At 39.2% G+C, this 19422-nt stretch overlaps 3 protein-coding genes across 3 annotated transcripts; 2 read left to right on the forward strand and 1 right to left on the reverse strand.

Moving 5' to 3' along the window:
* Positions 1 to 9559: 9559 nt before the first annotated feature.
* Positions 9560 to 10204, reverse strand: LOC144852937 (uncharacterized). The gene has a single exon (XM_078710993.1). It carries the CDS (start codon positions 10202 to 10204, stop codon positions 9560 to 9562), a length of 645 nt encoding a protein of 214 aa, XP_078567119.1.
* A 2054-nt stretch (positions 10205 to 12258) lies between these two features.
* LOC144852938 (uncharacterized) lies at positions 12259 to 12861 on the forward strand. The gene has a single exon (XM_078710994.1). The coding sequence runs from the start codon at positions 12259 to 12261 to the stop codon at positions 12859 to 12861; it is 603 nt and encodes a 200-aa protein (XP_078567120.1).
* Positions 12862 to 16232: 3371 nt separating this feature from the next.
* Positions 16233 to 18647, forward strand: LOC144852939 (pre-mRNA-splicing factor SLU7-like). The gene is made up of 5 exons (XM_078710995.1): positions 16233 to 16405; positions 16602 to 16740; positions 17813 to 17881; positions 18005 to 18075; positions 18500 to 18647. The coding sequence occupies exons 1-5, from the start codon at positions 16233 to 16235 to the stop codon at positions 18645 to 18647; spliced, it is 600 nt and encodes a 199-aa protein (XP_078567121.1).
* Positions 18648 to 19422: the final 775 nt, after the last annotated feature.

Raw genomic sequence — 19422 nt, forward strand, 5'->3', positions numbered from 1 at the left:
CGCGTCACACGTAATCAAATAGTCTTCTTCGTCGCTTACCATGGTCGCTGACGATTGTGGTGAATCAACGAAGATTATTGGCGAATCGGTAATCGATTGGTCATTCAATGTATTACTACTATACATTTCTTCACATAACATTGGATCCAAATCGATATTGTTCAACCTTCCTGTTATCTCATGATCAACGATGTCATCATCATCATTATGATATTCCCGGGCGTTGTCGGCATGTAAAAATTCTTCATTATCGTACTGCAACACTGGATCGATTTCGTATTGTATTTCAGTCACTGTATCGTTGCGTGTGTACCAACAAGGACATTGACCGTTTCCGTCCAATGTCTGTAAACAGTGTTCGCATTGAAAGTGATCTGTCAATTCTGCCATATAGCTCTCCTTCTTCTCTCCCCCAACGAACAGCACCTTTATACTATCGTTATCAATTGGCAAATCAATATTGTACAATCTTCTTGTCACCTCACCATCATCATCATGATATTCCTCGTCATGTAAACTTTCTTCATCACCAGCGTCGTACTGCCTTTCAGTCACTATATAGTTGCAACAAGGAGATTGACCGTTTCCTTCCCATGTCTGTAAACAATATTCGCATTGAAAGAGATCTGTTAATTCTGCCATATTTCTCTCCCAAACGAACAGCACCTTTATACGACGATCGTGATCAACTAACTAATGTCATCTCATTACCTCTTTTTAAGTACTACAAATAGCCTCCTCGTAACAAATTAGAAAATTCGTCCTCGTATCCCAAACAATGCGGATCCTCGTAGCAAAAAAGAAAATCGTCCTCGAACTCGAGAAGACCGTGCGGATCCTCGTAGCAAAATAGAAAATCGTCCTCGAACTCGAGAAGACCATGCGCATCCTCGTAGCAAAAAAGAAAATCGTCCTCGAACTCGAGAAGACCGTGCGGATCTTCGTAGCAAAAAAGAAAATCTATCGATAGGTCCTTCATAGTGTTTTGCTTGACAAAAATAATATATATATATGTGTGTGTGTGTGTGTGTGTATGATGATTTTGCAACAATGATCCTAATTGTTGATAATCTATCGGAAGTAATCTATTGAATTCGAAAGTAATCTATTGAATTCGGCTTATATCTTATCTCTTCACCTTTATTTCGAACGGTTTGTTTGTTGGCATTCATTATGTTGATTAATGGATTAATAATATATATATATATATATATGTGTGTGTGTATGATGCAACATCCGTGATGGCAGCAGGGTGTAGACTGTGCTCGTATGACGTTGACAGTAAGCAGAGACAATTTTGCAACAATGATCCTAGTTCACAAAACTATCATCCCGTGTTGCACGGTGAGCACATATTCGAAAAGTACGGCGGTAGAAATCAGAAAGAGATCCTTCAGAGTATCACAACCAGCATAGCTACAATAGACAAATCGATGAACGATATCACGTTGGACGAGGTTCGTCTTCATTTCGATCAGCACATTATACCCAGCTACCGTCGAGTGTGTGAAGAGCAATTGTTGATTTGCAGACGTTTAGAGAGATTCATGGCGGATACGGTGATGATGGAAGACGAAGTACCGTCACCGAGTGATTTTAAAACGTATAGAACCGTGTGTCAGGATACACAAAAACTTGCCAAAGAGATTGAGCAAATAAACGCTTAATTTACACACGAGCACTTTCAATACTATGAGTTCAATATACATTCATTGTATTCATACACAGACAATCTACCGAATAAAATGTACTCGAGATACAGAAAGCACGTTAGTTGAAATCGATTTATTTCTCTGTTGTGAAGGAAATGAATTTGTACGCGCACAGTAGTGAAATAAGAAGAAGACATTAGTTTTGTGGTGCATTTATTGTTACTTTCTTATGTTATACATGGCATTTTACACACTTGTTTCACACCATCGTTGCTCCGTATTCGGCCATCAGTTGATCGCACGTGTCTAGTAATGGATCTTCAGGAAACTGCACCGGTTCAATTGCATGACAAACATTTTCTTCTATTTGATTGACGTCGGCAGAGTCTGTTTCAAGGTCACCATCAACATAATCCTGTCCGATCAATAGATTCAGCTTTCGTATGACTTCTGTAACGGTTTGTTTGTACGGTAAGTTTGATCTTCTGGCCAACATTTGACGATCCGCTTGCTCCTTCATAAAGTCTTGTTTGTTGATTTCACATTGAATTTTTAAAAGTTTGATCATCTCGGTCGCCCCCTTGTATTTAGAACATAATTCCAAAGTTTCGGGCAGTTTCCTTCGCAACTGTTCATACTTCACAGTCATTTCAGCGAGTCTTGCCTTTAGGCTGTCTATCTCGTATCGTTGTGTCTCCTCCTTTACCACATCCCTATGCGCGTCCATGGCGGCATGTGTCAAGTCTTTGTACATGTTTTGCGGTAAAGAGTTGGCGTACTTTTCGGCAGCGATTACTCTTCCTCTCAGTCGATCTTGTTCTTGTAACATACTCAACTTATCAACTTGCATAGCTTCAAGTTCCTGTTTCAATTCCGCAATCATATCCTTTGACTTTCCCATACCGAACGATTCTGAATAAATCTTTTTTTGTTCTGACACGTTATTATATAGTGTGTGTGTGTTGCGTCAAGAAAAGTGATACGGTCGAAAGTATCTGTTCATAAACAGTTCAATCTCGGGACTGCGAACGTTACCGTAGAAATCGGTGGCAAACTCTCCGATGGCTTTCACCATACACGGCGTCACACAACCGTTTCTCGATCGACAAACAAATCCCATAGACTTTAGTTGATTGGGAATATAATGATCGTTGCTAAAGAACAGCGAAGGATATGGATAGTTAAGAGCGTCGGTTACTCCGGGTAGCATGCCTACGGCCAAGTACAGTTTAGTACCCGCTTTTGCATTCAATCGACACGATTCGTGAACTCCAGACAGTGTTGTAATCATCTTACCGAAATGTTGCGTTGTTATGCACGGATACGATTCGTTCGTAAACCATTGATTGCCACCGAAAGAAAGCTGATAGCCGATAGGCAGAAAGTAAGAGAGGAAATCTCTAGGAGTTTTCATGCGTGCCAGTACGGCTCCAAAGCTGTCGAATCCACGTCGTTGACACACCGTTTTGATGTATTCGTTGTGCGGCACGTCGCGATCGAAACAGTCGTTGATGTCGAGTGTAACCTCTTCTTTGATGATGTTTTGGAGGTGAGGCAACGGCACCGTTACCTTGTCCGTACTCGCTTTAAAACTGGGTTCGGGTAACGCGTAACAGTTTACAGGAGCCGGTGTTGCAGTAGACATTTTCCTTTGACCGTTGTAAAGAAACAGCATATCGCCTCGATTGAATTGAATGGATCTGTTGAAGAATTCGTGATACGTTGTTATGTCACGAACACCGTCCGTATCCTTTTGTGCGTGAGTTGACGTTGGATACATAAAGTTTCTTCTATCGCCGAAATTTGGTATACGCGACGTACCGGCCTTCATGTCTGTCTCATCGAGTCTGTACTCGCCACGACGTTCAGTCGCTTTGATCGGTGAATTTGGCTGTATGCCCGTGTACCATCTAATACCATCACCGGCGGCGTAAGGATGGAATCGTGATACCATTATTATTTGTGTATGTGTGTGTTTTACGAAAAGAAACAAAGAAACCGGGACGTTAACAACAAGATGGAAGAGAAACGTTTGCTTGTCAATCATCACAAAGCGCGTGAAGACCTAGCATACGTCGGTCAACGACCGAGAACGTTGGGCTACAAAGGATCTGAACAGATTCAAGTACGTACATCGAAAGACAAAACGATTATGGTTTGGATAATACCCACGTACGAAAGTAAAAAGCCTAAAGGGTGCGTAAACATTATTGGAATGGCAAACAATCAACTTGTTGATGCGTTGTTGACGTTCATGAACACAAATAGAAACTCATACTTTGTCGCCACTCTTTCCTATCAGGATCGAATCTCTTGCTTGAGTATAGCCGAGAAGATTGGCTGCAAGGACACCATCTGCGTGTTTACGTCTGCCGTGTATGAGATGTGCATGCACGATCTGCTGAAAGCCAGAAGAACTGCCGACATAATTTCATCTTGGTCGTTGACGAATGTCGTCGACTCGGCCATTTGCAGAACGTTTGGCAAAATTAAACTGCACGAACAGGAACTCAAGTGGGAAGAGTTGATGACATGGCTGGATACGGCCAGACACGATCAGCCGACAGAAGTAAAATCGCACGACAGTGTGTACTATATGCCAGAATCGTATCTTTGGCATCTTGTGCACACATGGATTAACAAAAACGGCAAAACGGAACATCGAAGAAAACAACACGCTCTCGTTAAACTCATACGAGGCAGATTACTGAACGAATCGGAAATGCTGTACAGAATCGCGCTTGTGCGTCTCTCCTCCATCAATCAACTGGTTCAAGATTTGAGACATTATGTAAAACAAGTGTTTCATCATCATCGATTGAACGAGCAATCAGCGTTGGGTGTTCGTCACTGTCATCGACAAATTGCCACTTTCGGAACAACAACGCCACCTCCACCACCATCGATACCTCAACAGCAGCTGGAAGAATACGTACACGTTACCGCTTCGTTCATGACGGCACCGTTCTATCGAAGTACCGTAGTTCGGAATCTGGCGTACACAGTGTCTCCAGCAGACGACGAGAACTCGACGATGCGTCTTCATCGATACAACGCCATCGTTGGAACTTTTGTAAGATTGCAAAACTCTACAACGAAGCGTACAGACGAATCGGTTTGCCTGACGAGAATGAACGAAGATTTGTTGATACTAAGCGGTGGTGGAGCTAAAGAATTTGAAACGTTCGATTTGGATAGTGGTGCGTGGAGCGTGGAACAGTCGTTGGATACGGGCGTCATTGGTGAATTGTACACGTCGCACGCAACGTGTCAACACGGCCGTGACCTATGCGCATGGTACGTGGATCAAGCGGATGATCATCTTCTGGTGATGTTGCGACGTACCAGAAAAACGTGGCACGTCCTACTCAGACATCCAATTTCCATGGACGAAAACGAAAAGCAAAAGAACGTGAAACGTACCAGTGTGCATTCGTTCTTTGACGCAAACACGATTGTAGCGTTCCACGGCAACACCGTCATCACTGTACACGTACCGTCGGGAAGGTTCGTGAAAACAACGGCACCATTGCATCCTACGCCCGGTGAATGGATCTGCGAGGTTAAACACGAAAACACTGTTCAACGCATCGGCTGTAACGGCATTGTAGACACATTTGTTTTCAAACAGTCTGTTGCTGCTGCTTCTGCTGCTGCTGCTGCCGACGAATTTAAAATACAGATTGTCAACAGAAAAATAAAACTCGAGCACGGTACTATTGTTGCGTGCGCACCGCTTCTCTTTCCCGATGGTGCAGTGCGACCGACAGTGCTGCATGCATCCGTTTTGAATTCCATAAAGAAACAACACAGATTCTCTCTCTTTCGACGATCAATAAGAAGTAGTAGTAGTAGTAGTAGTAGTAGTAGTAAGCTGAAAAGCTGACGTGAAATCATATTCGGAAACGTCGAGCATTTCGGCGAGCATACGCCGTCCACAGCCTGATCGAAAGTAGGGCAGAAGAGGCAACATCATTTCGATGTCCTCAAACGCTCTCTTTGTCCATGGTTTCAGCGGTACGCCGTATTCTTTCATCCAATCGTCGAGCAGTGAACTGACGATGAAATCTTGCCACGATGCCGAACAATCGCTGACAATCTGCTGTAACATTTTCGCTGGAAGCGCAGACGTTGTTCCGTGGCGTGCAACGTTGCCGGCGCCTCCCCCCGACACCGGTATTGATCCCAATAGAACGTTTCTGACGAGAACATCGAGATAGGCGGATGCCTGTTCGAGTCCCGATTGAGTTTTTACATCCAATCTGGACGCCAACATACTTCTCTCGTCACCAATATCCTCGGTCGTCATAACCGGTAACAAGTGTCGTTCACGTCTTTTATCGAAAAGAAAACTCTTTCTCAAGTTTTCCTTCTCCTTTCTGCATCTGACTAGATCGCCGATAAGTTTCTCTTTTTCGTCTACTGTGCTCGTTTTGTTAACGTCGTCCAGTAGAGACGTTGCCATTGGAACGCCCATGGTTCTGGCTTTGATCAGATTCGCTACGGCTGCTCCGGTTACCAAGTCTTCTGTGGTGTTGTTGTTGTTGTTGTTGTCGTCATCATCGCCATCATTCATGCGGTTAGATTTCGCTTGAATTTTAGGACCGGTCACAATAATGTTCGTGGCCGAATTGCGCACGGCCGCCAAATGATATTCGGTCAAGAGACGTACGTTTTCACAGCTGGCGAGCAGATTTGATAGAGCGCTGTGCATTCTACCGTCAACGCCTGGCCGATGAACGACAACAACACGCAAACACGTAATCGATCTAGCATACAGATCACCTTCGCCGTCTCTGAACACTAAACATTCGTCCATGTCGACGGCAACCGGACGACCATCGACACACGTCGTCACCACAAATCCATAGATCCATATACATCGAATGGTGTCACGTATGAAACGTTCGATGGATTCTTTGTACGTTTGACAAAAGACGGCAACTGTACATGAAGACGGCGATGGTATTTCGACTGTTGTGGACTGCGTTCTAACGATCGCTTCGGCACTAGCACGCATTCCATGTTCAAACATTGATTTTACCGAGATGGATGCACACAGTCTGTTGAGTATACACATGCACATTGGCAACTGATCGAACGTTCGACGCAATAGTTTGGCGTGCTCTTCGTCGAGTAGATAAAACGTTTTGTTCTTAAACTCTTTATTGACGGCCGTCATGCATGTTTTGCGTTTTTCAAACACACGTTGTGCATAGTCTTTTGCGTCGAGGAACATGTTAGCGTCTCGAATCTCTGATCAATGAATGCTCTAATGCTGTCAACAGTCTTTTTGGTCACGTTACTATCGACCGTAGTCAGAGGCATTACTTTCCCACCCAGAAGATTCATTTTGGCCAGAGGTGATGTGATTTCCACCGATTCGATTCACTTTCAAACAATTGACTACTTTGAGTATTCTTTGCCGATAACCACACATTTCAAAAGCAGCAGCAGCAGCGGTCAAAAAAATGTTGATTGATGCTTGGAAAAGATTTACGGATAGTCTGCCTAGTGGACTTGTCGAAAAGTCAAAGCCTATCTTGATAACGGACGACTTGTGGGGTGCAACGCTGACGGGTGACGGTCGAACAGAGATCGATCTCACGCAATTGTATGCCATCACCAAATCGGCTGGAATTTCGATTAACGTATCCAAGCCAAAAAGTACAAACAAGAAAATCAAATATATTTTATATATCGAACCTTCAAAAGAAGAAGAAGAAGATGATGACGACGATGAGGAGGAGGAGGAGGAAGAGGAGGCGGTGATGGGTGTGAACGGTACTAAAGGATTAGAGATGGCCGAGTGTACGTACGAAACGCCAGAAACTATACATTATAAATTCTATGTTCACACTTCTTTCTGGCTACCAGCCATAATCTCAAAGTTACGGAAAAAGTTTGGCGTCAACTTTCAAAAGTTGATTATTGCACCAAGATTAACGGAGAAAGGTCTTGAGCTGTTCGTTGCAGTAAATGTGCGCGAACGACGAACGTCCTCCTCCTCCTCCTCCTCCTTCTCCTCAGCACAACGAGTACGATCGAAATTGATGATTAAGATGATGATAATTGTGTTTGTGGCTGGAATCGGCTTCTTGAAATATCGAACATAGACATGTGCCGATTTTAAAAGCAAATAGACTCGAGATGTAGACAAAAGAAATGAAGTTGAAACTGTTTTTTATTGATAAACTTTATTAGAAAGAAAGCAAGTCCACGCCAACCACAGAATAAACGTCATGGCAAGATCATCACGAACACCAGCTGTCTTTCCACTTATCGTGATTTTACCGTCGGATTTTACGAGTCTTCTGAAGTTACACAGTTGATCCTGTAAAATGCTCATCTGTTCGTCATCGATGTCTTGTGCAAACACGACTCGATCGTTCTCCAGCAACATTTGTGACAAATGTACCAGATTTCCTTTGTCTCTTGTCCAAATTCCGACACACTTACGCCCGTCCGTTCGACGTCTCTCCTTTTCGAAAGATATGTCGACTGACGTACCGGCAAAACGATCCGTTACTTGCTTGGCCATGCGAGCGGCGTGCGCGTGCGATGTATTACGTTCTACGTACACACGAACTGGCATGAATGTCAACTGATTGTACGTAGCCAATGTCCTGTTCACCGTGTCTATTATTAGTTGGGCCTGCATGTCCAGTAAAGAATCCATACGATCCATATGTGCAACGTGGTGTTTCAAAGCAAGTATCTGCGTAGTAAAATAAAGGCTATTACGATTATTAAATGCTTTTCTTTTCTTGTGTTCGTCTCAACGTATAGTAGGGAGAGAGAGAGAGAAAAACTGTATCAATAAAGTTTAAATATATATATATATTTGTAGCACTCTTTATATAAATGACACAGACTGTTGTTATATTCTCTCAATTGTACTTTATTTACACTATATACAGGTACACAGAGAGTGATTAAGTTAAGCTATCGGTTCAAGTTAATCTAAAAAGTGTTAGTGACAGAACATACATGACTATTTAAGGAGTAGTCCAGTGAGGTGACTTATCAGTTCAGTGACCCTCCTTGTCCCCTCCCAAGAGCTGGTATATCCATTAAGATCACACCCAAGTAATCATTAGTAAGTTATTACCAATTCCATAGAATAAGGCAATTAATTATTATGAGTTGACACCTTAGTGGTTACAGCCCAGGTCTATAGTCTACATTAGTATATATGGAAAACCACATGAATTCCAGGAGAGTGAGTGACCTGCTACATCCACCCTGGCTTTCTGAACATCGCCCTCGATGTTACATAAAAAACATCAATCTTAAGCTAAAACAGTATAAAATATTAAAACAACTTAGAAAACTACAAAATTAAGACAAAAATCAAATTAAAGTACAAGGAAACTTAAGTAAGAAAAATTAACATAACTGTCCGCTGCCGTATGTTCAAGCATCTAAACATTAACGGAATAGGCAACACCAATAGATAAGATACAACAAACTAGAAAAATACACGTTTGTAGAGCCGTATTCATGTCGCAGGACAACCCACTAACAGCGGCATATTGGCAAAATCAAAAGAAAGAACAAAAAAATTTGGCATACAAAATATAACAGGAACGAACATCTCATTCCAGAAACAAGTGCCACACTAAACCACTGACAATACAGCGTGTTCAAGGCACGTACGTATTACCCGTACATAAACATCAAAACAAACATGTTTCAAACAAATATAAAGCAAAAGAATTAAATCAATCTTAAATTATTAAAAGAAATTAAAGCAAAATTAATCAAACGTAAATAATGAATATATAGTAAGTAAAGTTATAATACAAAATGTTTTGAGGGGCCGCTATAACATAACGTCAAGTGATAAAAGAAAAATTAAGTATAATCATGCGTAAATAACAAAAATTAGCATCAACATTAAAAATCTATGAATCAGTAAGATGAGCTTGTTTTCTTTTCCAAGATTCAAAAAGTTCACGACCCTTCTTAATTTTCCAACTACGTGACTTAATAATGTGTTGGTTTACATTAACATCGATAGGGTCTTCAATAGGCAGAAACATACAAGGGGTGAGGAGATTCCTATGAAGGGTACGCTTATGTGTATCATTCTCAACTGTATACACAGGTAGAGTGGGGTGTTTATTAACAATAACATATGGTTTCTCTTCCCATTGGTCAGCGAGTTTCTGTTTACCAACTATAGCTTTCTTTTGAACAAGTACCCTGTCACCTATTTTAAGTACTGAATTGGTGGTAGTTCGTTTATCATAATTATGTTTTTGCCTAGCCTTGGCTTCACTAGCTGAATTTTGGGATGTGACATAAGCATGATTCAGTTGTTCAAGTAACTTAATTACATAATCGTCATATTGTTCCCCATCTGTTGGACCATTATTATTTACTATACCAAATAGAATATCAACAGGTAATCTCGCATGTCGTCCAAACATAAGATAAAAAGGGGCATAACCAGTGGTTTCGTGTTTTGTGCAATTATACGCATGAGCCATGGGACCTACATAATCCTTCCAGTTTAGTTTCTTCTCTGCTGGTAAAGAGCCTAACATGCTTAACAATGTACGATTCCAACGTTCTGTAGTACCATTACAGTGACATTACAATTTGCAACAATCGTAAGGAACTTAGGGGGCTCAGCAAGAAAATTGGTTTTGAACATCCCGGTAGAATGGCAAAATCCCCAGACAGCATTTGCCGAATTAAAGCAGCAGTTTGGCGATATTTGCAGTGGGGACCCACTCGCTAATTTCTATGCTCGGTTCCAAGGACCCAATGAAAGCGGATCCATATTCGCAATTGAATTGGATTCCAAACTAAGGCGAGCCGAAACGATCATGGGCAGAGGTCCAATGCCAGACAGGGACCGAATTTTAATAAACCAGTTTTTGCGAGGCATAGGGAGCATTGAACTTCGCAATAGAATTGCGCCGATGAGACCTATGTTAACGACATTCCGTCAACTAATTGGTGAGGTTCGGGTATTTGAGAAAGAAAATACCATGATAGTGGCCCGAACCCAAGCGCAAAATGTGCGCCAACCGTCATCTGAGTTCGTAGAAATGCAACAGTCAATTGCAACACTACAAAACCAAATTTCTGCTCTGACAAACGTCAGAAAGGATAACCGGCGTGAGGTCCGGTTGTGCTATGGCTGTAATCAACCCGGACATATAAAGAGGTTTTGCCCCCAGATTCCAAAAAACGAGGGACCGCTGCCGCAACAGTAGGCAGCGTAAAGCGAATACCACCATTGGTAGGTCCAACGAATACCATGGTGGTAAAGATCAATGGAGCTGAGAAAATGTCCTTACTTGATACTGGCTCCCAAATCACAACTATTACTGTCGATACTTTAAAATCTATTTTTGGACACACTGATTACAAAGTACAAATTCAACCATCTTCTTTGGAAATTTTAACTGCAAGCGGAGAATCAATGCCTCATTTGGGAACCGCAGCTGTGGATATTGAATTGAGCGGTGAGAAATATTGTTCTGTTCCTGTTTTTATTGTACCTTCAACTGACTTTCGAAAAAATGTACCCGTTCTTATTGGAACTAATATTCTTCGCTTACATTCTAATTTTAATCATACGCAAAAAGAAAATTCATCATTGTTAGGAAAAGCTGTCTACAGATATCGGAAAACTACCCGTTTACGACCAGGGGAACAAATTAATGTAGGATGTTCTGTGCAGTGGTATAGCAATTCCTGTGGGACAGTTTTAGTTGAGCCAATGTGTTCCGGTACTCCTGACGGACTATTAATTGGACGCTCTATTTCACATATTTTTGAAGGAAACAAGGTAACTGTTCGAATTTTAAATGTTTCTGATTCCCCTATTTTTATTAAACAAAATACACCAATTGCAAATTTAACACAGATTGCCTGTGTTGATAATTTATGTAGTCAGCAAGTTATAAGCCAAGCACCGAATATTGATTTAACAAATTCTGATACGTCAAATGAACAACACTCTGCACTTAAAAACCTTTTGGAACAGTATGCCGATGTTTTTTCAACTTCGGATAAAGACTTTGGACATACTAAATCTGTTAAACACCATATTCCATTAATTGACAATCAACCCTTCCGATTACCATTTCGACGCATACCCCCAGCCCAATACTCTGCAGTTCGTGAGGAAATCAACAAAATGTTAGACGCGGACGTTATTACACCTAGCGACAGTCCATATGCTTCACCTATGGTTATTGTGTATAAAAAGGATGGTTCGTTGAGACTTTGCGTTGACTTTCGAAAATTAAATTCTAAAACAATTAGGGATGCTTTCCCCATTCCTAGAATTGATGAAGCACTGGACGCTTTGGGTTCTTCAAAATATTTTTCAACTTTAGACTTAACAAGTGGCTATTGGCAAGTTGAGGTAGCCGATGCTGATAAGCAAAAGACTGCCTTTACAACGCCAATGGGACTTTTTCAATTCAACAGAATGCCTTTCGGGTTGCAAAATGCACCAGCCACTTTTCAGCGATTGATGATGTCATGTTTTGGTGATCAAAATTTTTCTTCATTACTTATTTATTTGGACGATATTATTGTTTTTTCTAAAACTTTTGAACAACATCTTATGCGACTGGAAATGGTATTCCAGCGTCTTCGTCTGCATGGATTGAAAGTAAAACCTAGTAAGTGTTCATTTTTAAAACCTAAAGTTAACTATTTGGGACATATCGTGTCTGCAGATGGTATATCAACCGACCCAGAAAAAATATCTAAAGTTTCAACTTGGCCTAAACCTACGAATCGCAAGGAGGTTCAACGTTTCTTGGGATTTTGTGGTTACTATCGTCGTTTTATTTCAAATTTTTCTTCATTAGCAGCACCCTTATATTCACTTACATCAGGGGATTGTAACACAAAGAAACATAAACGTAGTTATGCCCGTAAATCGCCTACTGTATTTAATTGGACTTCTGATTGTGACCGAGCATTTACATTACTAAAGACCCGTTTAACTACTGCTCCGATACTTGCTTATCCAGATTATTCGCAACCATTTATCCTGGAAACGGATGCATCGGGAACGGGGTTGGGAGCAGTGTTGTCTCAAATGCATGACGGGGTACAACACGTCCTTGCTTACGCTAGCCGAGGACTTAGACCATCAGAAACTCGCTATCCTGCTACATATATAAAAGAAAAAGAAAAGGAAAAAGAGAATCAATTGGTAGCGTATTGTTGACGAATGCATTTCATCCCGTGTATTGCAATCTGGAATTTCTACAAGAACGACAAAGAATGTTTTTCGAATGGAAGAGCGCTATAGACAAGGCGGCTATAACGGACGAGATTAATGCATCCGCATTACCTATTGTCGAAAAGATTGTGAGAACGTGTGGTAGAGAGACAGTGTTGTTGGTGGAAATGAATGATGCAACCGTACAAGATATGGTCGAACAACGACAAAAACAATCGATTCTTGCTTACACAAGAACGGCAATGATGGCCGCCACGCAATTTGAAATGGGTCGACAACGAGAGATATCGCAATTGAACACGTTTCTCTTACAGGCAATAGAAATGTTCAATTTGACATTTTTACCAGATGTAGAACGTGAGTACAGAGCATCAACGCCAACCGATAAACATTGGATAATAGATAGCGTTCGCAAGATCATCGTACAGCTGTTGACCAACACGTACGATCAGCCAATGTGGCATTCTGTCGGATGCGGATCACCGTTGGCCGTGGCCGTTGCAACGATTCGAAATCGAGTACAGAATACCAGTTGTCGTGGTCTGTCTACGATTCGGGCCGGGCTCCCAGGGCACGCTACGTACGCGCTTCGAAGAATTATGGAGAGAAGAAGCACCGCGTGCAAAATACCACCCGTTCGACTTACCTGTCTAACGTCCGACGTCGTTAACACACCGGCAACCAATCCAATGCCGGACACGTCCGATGGAGTTGGATCGACGGCAATTAACAGACCCGATGAGAAGCCAGATCTTGTAGTCGATCTTCTTTCGTCTGAAAACAGTTTGGTTAGCAGTTTACCGGAAAAAAGTCGCTCGGCGAGTGAAGACGGTGAACAGACCGGAATGCCCATACACTCTAGTTCATAGCTTCCGGTGGCTATGAGGTTCATCATCTGCTGAACGACATTACCGTCGTTTCCATCAATGTGTTCCGGTACCAAATGTCGCCTGTGAGCGCACACTGTTCGCGTTCCTTTCTCGAAGCACGCATCGCACAGGTACGACTGAGTAATGTATTTAACCAGTGCACGTCCATCATAAAATGAGGATTCGTAAATAATTGTTTAAAAAGAAAAGTTTGGAAATGAAGTTTGCTGCCTGGTGCAGCTGCATCGGTATTCACTTGTCATGAAGATGAAGAAGGGTGTGTATTCATGTGGAACCTATAACAGAAACCATAAACAAAAGATGATCTAAATGTTATTTTAATTAGATATTTATTATGTTTCAATATATTTTTGTCTGTAATCTGTATTCTTACCATTTTCTCAAATATATCTACCTTGAATTATCCTTTTCTTTCTAGTGAAAGAACATTTTTGTACCGTACCGGTACATAGTTTAACAACTGTATAATATTCCTCTAGATCTTGCTCTTTGTAATAAAATATTACATTATACAGGATGTAAATAAAACAAAATTAGAGTATACTCATATTACATGGCAACAATATTTCCGCGGTAATCACTTACTGTATTCCTCAATTTAAACATTAACATTTATTTAGAACAATTATTATTAATACTGCATATAATTAATTAAGTCATAGAATTGATTTTGAAGACTTCTGATTGGTTGAAATTACGTTTATAACACGTCCGTATAAATACTGCCCTTTTTTTAAACCATGTTAATGTCTTTGTAAAAAAACAATCCAATCCAAAAAAAGAAACTGTAATTTTGAATTTAAGTTAAGTCTAAAATATCAATTCTGCTACTTTAAAATCTGTACCAATTAAGAAATGTAAAAAGGCGCTTTTTTTTCTGGATAACACCAGAAATAAAAATATCTTTGTACAAAGAAAATATAAATGGGCCAAGAATGTAGTACCTGAAGAAAACAAATTATTCATTATAGTAGCCTAGAGAATGTTTAAAAAATAAATTACTCAGCAATCAACATCGAGATTTTTAAATTAATACAAAGCTATAACACAATTCTGGGTTGACATTATATTCTGTTACTTAGCACATGGTTACTCCATGCTTAGCCATAGAGATTACTCATATGTTATTTGCAAGGTGTTGGAATCCTTTAATATACAATTTGTATACTATAAATAGACATAAATAAAGATCAACACAGTGTACAGAATTTATTCAGGAGTGTCAGGTTTGGATCCCTTTATATTGTGGATATTAATAGACCATTATAATGACATTGTAAATAATATTTCGTATTCAGTATTTTCTGAGACGTCTCAGGTATTTTAAATGTCTTGGTAACTATTTATGTTTTCTTCCCTATACTATGGAGTGATACCAAGTTACACAGAAAGTCCATTAATTTTCAATACATGGCTGCTCTGACGAAACACTTATTGCACGATGAGTATACAGTAGTTAGCGCCTGTATTTTGTATATTGTTTTGCTGTTTGTTTAACTAAGGCAATCTAATAACAGGATCCTGAGCTCCAGAGATCAAAATATTACTCTGTGGCTGCGACACGATCTGCTGCTGCGCGCCCCTTAATAGACGCCGTGGAGAATATGTACTGTACTGTCGGTATTTGTCGCAGCCAGACATAAAAACTAACGAATGTTACAATATCCTATCTTGGCAAGGTGGGCTCAGCGTCCACTATTGTTGGATTTACTTGGTTTAACTGTAGGCCTATATATGGAGTGAGTGCATAATTCGACCAGATTCTGCTACCAAATAAATTATTATTGTAAACTGGGAAAGGAGTACCGTATGGTATAATCGCTATAACATTTTGATTCCAACGCAACTAGACCTATAGACTATGAGTCATTTTATGAAACATTATAGACCTTTTGCCACGATGTGTAATCTCGTGTAAACAAGGAACGCTTTTTATCTTCCAATCAGATAACGTATTGAATACGCTATAATGGTGGGCATAAATAGTGTGCCATCGACATGTGACCGATACGAAACGCGACCGACATTTACCTGCAACCTTGAGCTCACAGGTAGGTAAATATAGTACAGTAGTAGTAGTCAATGTTTTTGGCGAAGCGATCATTTCAGTTGCTTATTCTGGAGGGTCATGGTATGAATGAAATTATAACTGGAATTTGTTAACTGTATACCTTGCGTGTTCCTGGCATAGAGGCACCTACTGTAGGTATAATATAGGCCAAATCTGTGGCCGTTACTAATTAGTACTCCCAACATCGAACGAATTAGGTAACTGTACTTTGCCCGTATAAATGATTGAAAACGTGCCTTTGTCCAATTCGTGCCCGACTAAACTGGAACATCATCAAAAAGCGCGATGTGCATATTCAGTCACCAAGAAAAGTCATGAGCCAAGCTGTCCAGGTCTACTTTCAATTTAAAATATATTTTTTGTTATATAGTTTTGTAAACAAACAGTAGGCTTAAATGTCAAAGTCTCATCATATTCATATACAGCCTTCAAGGGCAAATCAAAGTTCTGATGAGCAGCATGTCAAACCATCTTCTGAGTACAAACGAGAAGAATGGAGAAAAGTAAGAGAATTAGAAGAAGCAAAAGAAACAGGAACTACTTCTGCTTTTGTGGATGAAGAGGGACAGTATGCAAAACTTCTAATTTTATGAATTAAATAATTTATCAAATGTAGTACTGTACTAAAATTGGAATTGATAATTTCATAATAATTTCCTTTTCCATAAACAAACGTTTAATATTTCAATAAAGAACAATTAAAGTGCGTTCAATACTGCTTATTTACTATTACAAAGCTTAATATTTTAAAAACTATTTTTCAGAGATATCAATCCACATATTCCACAGAATATATCAGCAGTACAATGTTATGTTACCGGTGTAGATCATCTGACCTTAAATCAGGTGAAGGAAGAGAAAAAGGATGTTTACAGTGGTGTTGATCAGTGGTACAAAAAGGGGGTAAAAACAGGATTAATATCTGCACAATTTCACAAAATATTTTACATTATTTATTTTGCATTATTATATTCAGTTCAAACTCTGCATGTCGTATTGGTACTGAGTATATACCAACCTCATGTTTTCAGTATATTAAATCAGTACAGTATTACAAAATACTGATACTGGTTTAATGTATTGAATACATGAGGTTGTTGTACCCGAAATTACTCTTTCTTTTTCAATTAATTATATATACACTCAACTCCTATTTATTACGGTCCAGTGTTGCTACAGTTTTTCCTACAGCACTGTGCAACGCATTATTCTTAAATTAGATTAAACACACGGTTATCCACTAGCTCAGCTACTATGGCCTCAGTGGCACCACTCGTACCACTATTTCATTTTTAGGGGATCGACACATTCTGTTTTGGTCAGAACATACGTCTGGGGTGCCACGCGATGTTGGGCTAACACTATTCCTTCTCTGCATAGCATAATCCGAGAAATATCCAAAAGCGAAATGTGTGCAGATGACAGAATTATTTGTAGAGAGATCCTGTTCACAAACGCTTATATTCCCCAACAACATCTGGACCTACTGACGATAATGTTGTATGTTTTACAAGATACAGTATGGACTTCATACGTTTTAGAATAATTACCAATACTGAAATACTATCTTCCTGTTGTACTTATTTACTACTATAACTTTTCCTTCTGCCCACGCACCATCAAATATAAAACCTTACCGGCAGTTGTATCCGCCTTTCAAGAAGCCGACCTACTTGTAGTCGCCGTCTTGTACACGTTTTTAATGTACCCTTCATTTCTCTTGTTGTTGTACATTTACATTTTTGTACATATACTTCACTTAAGCTATGCCTAGGCTACTATCAAACTAGTGATAATAAAGTGTGATGTGCCCAAATATGGTAGTGGTATGCCCAAATATGGGTTATAGTAATATATACTGATATGACATCGTGTCCATGTATGGGAACATCACATTTTTTTGTCACAAAAGTTTGAAAGTGTAGACAAGGCTTTACACCAGACCCAGTTTCATGTATTGTCTTTTTTGTCGCAGGCCAATAAAGAACTGAAAGCTGCTCAATTTGAAGATGAAATGATAACAAAAATGCAAACAAAAGAAAAAGTAATTATTAAAATTAGAAAAACATTTTGCATCTTTGTTTTGATGATAAATGACTATAATAAGCCTCATGACTTTGTAGACAGTTTCAGATTTTCATTGACACATACATTTTGATTTTTTAAGACAGACATTGGAAATAGTGAAGATAATGACAATTCGGATGATGTGGCTGGTACAAACTTTCAAAGCAAAAGGTTCGTTCAAACTTTTAAATTAAGCAACGATAGGCCTAATAATTTATTGTTGGTACCTTACTGAAAATTGTACGTAAATTATAGATGATTAATTATTTGATTGTAATGTTAAGAGTACAGTCAGTAAGTATACAAATAATGAATGTTTATGAGTTGGATGGTAAGAACATTTTATTCAATTAAAGATTGACTTGATTTATGTTAACGAGGCGACGCACATAATTTACCAAAAAGGTAATTAAATTGCAAGGATATAAAGAGGAGGATCCACTAGTCAAATAAAGAAAAATCTAACCCGTGCCTACTATTAGTACAGCATTAGTAGTAAGTAAAAAAAAACACTCGTTTGATCAAATAGTCTATACCAAGAGGAAGATAAGTTTTCAAAAAATGTAAAATAAAATTACTTTTTGCTTAATTTCAGACGTGTCACGAAGAGAAAACTGCGTATTCGGGAAGATATACCAAAGTATTTGTGTAATCTCGACCCAAACTCGGCGTACTACGACCCGAAAACGAGATCATTGCCTGGAAATCCACTCAAAGACACAGACAAGCATTCGAATGAGTAAAGCTATCGTTTTCTAGTATTACAATTTACTTTCATTTATAATAATAATAAATATAGACCAATATGCATTTAGAAAAGATCACTCAACAATGACTTGCTTGCATAGGTTTATTGATAAATGGATTGAATCTTTAAATGAGCATAAAATAATCGGAACATGTTTTTTAGATATCTCCACATGTTTTGATACTGTTGATCACGCCCTTCTTTTGGAAAAATTACGTAACTACGGTATTATGAATAATGATATTAAATAGTTTACCTCAGTGAAAGAAAACAGGTTTTTAAATATGATAATAAGATATCAGAAAAAAAGAAACATTGAAATTGTGGTGTCGGCCCAGTTCTCTTTTTGATCTTCATTAACGACATATCACAATCTGTAACAAATGCTTCTTGCTGTACTGTATATATGCTGATGATGTTGTTATATATTTTTCGGAAAAATCAATTGATATTATTAAATATATTCTACAAAGGACAGTTAATGTTAAAGAATAAATTAAAAATAAATAAAAAACTAAATGCATGTTAATTAAAAATAAAAATATTCCATATTGTAAACTTGAAGTTCTTTTAGAAAACCAGTGTATTGAAAATGTTTCACATGTCAGGTGCCTAGGACTCGAAATTAAGGACAAGCTATCTTGGAAGCACTATATTACAACGGTAACAAAAGCTGTCCGTGCAAAATTAAATTTACTATCTAGGATTTCATACAATTTAAATAAACATTTATTGATAAAATTATACCTAGCCACAATACAACCATGTAT

Source organism: Antedon bifida, chromosome 9 (assembly GCF_963402885.1).
Source record: "Antedon bifida chromosome 9, ecAntBifi1.1, whole genome shotgun sequence".
Taxonomy (NCBI): Eukaryota; Metazoa; Echinodermata; class Crinoidea; order Comatulida; family Antedonidae; genus Antedon; species Antedon bifida.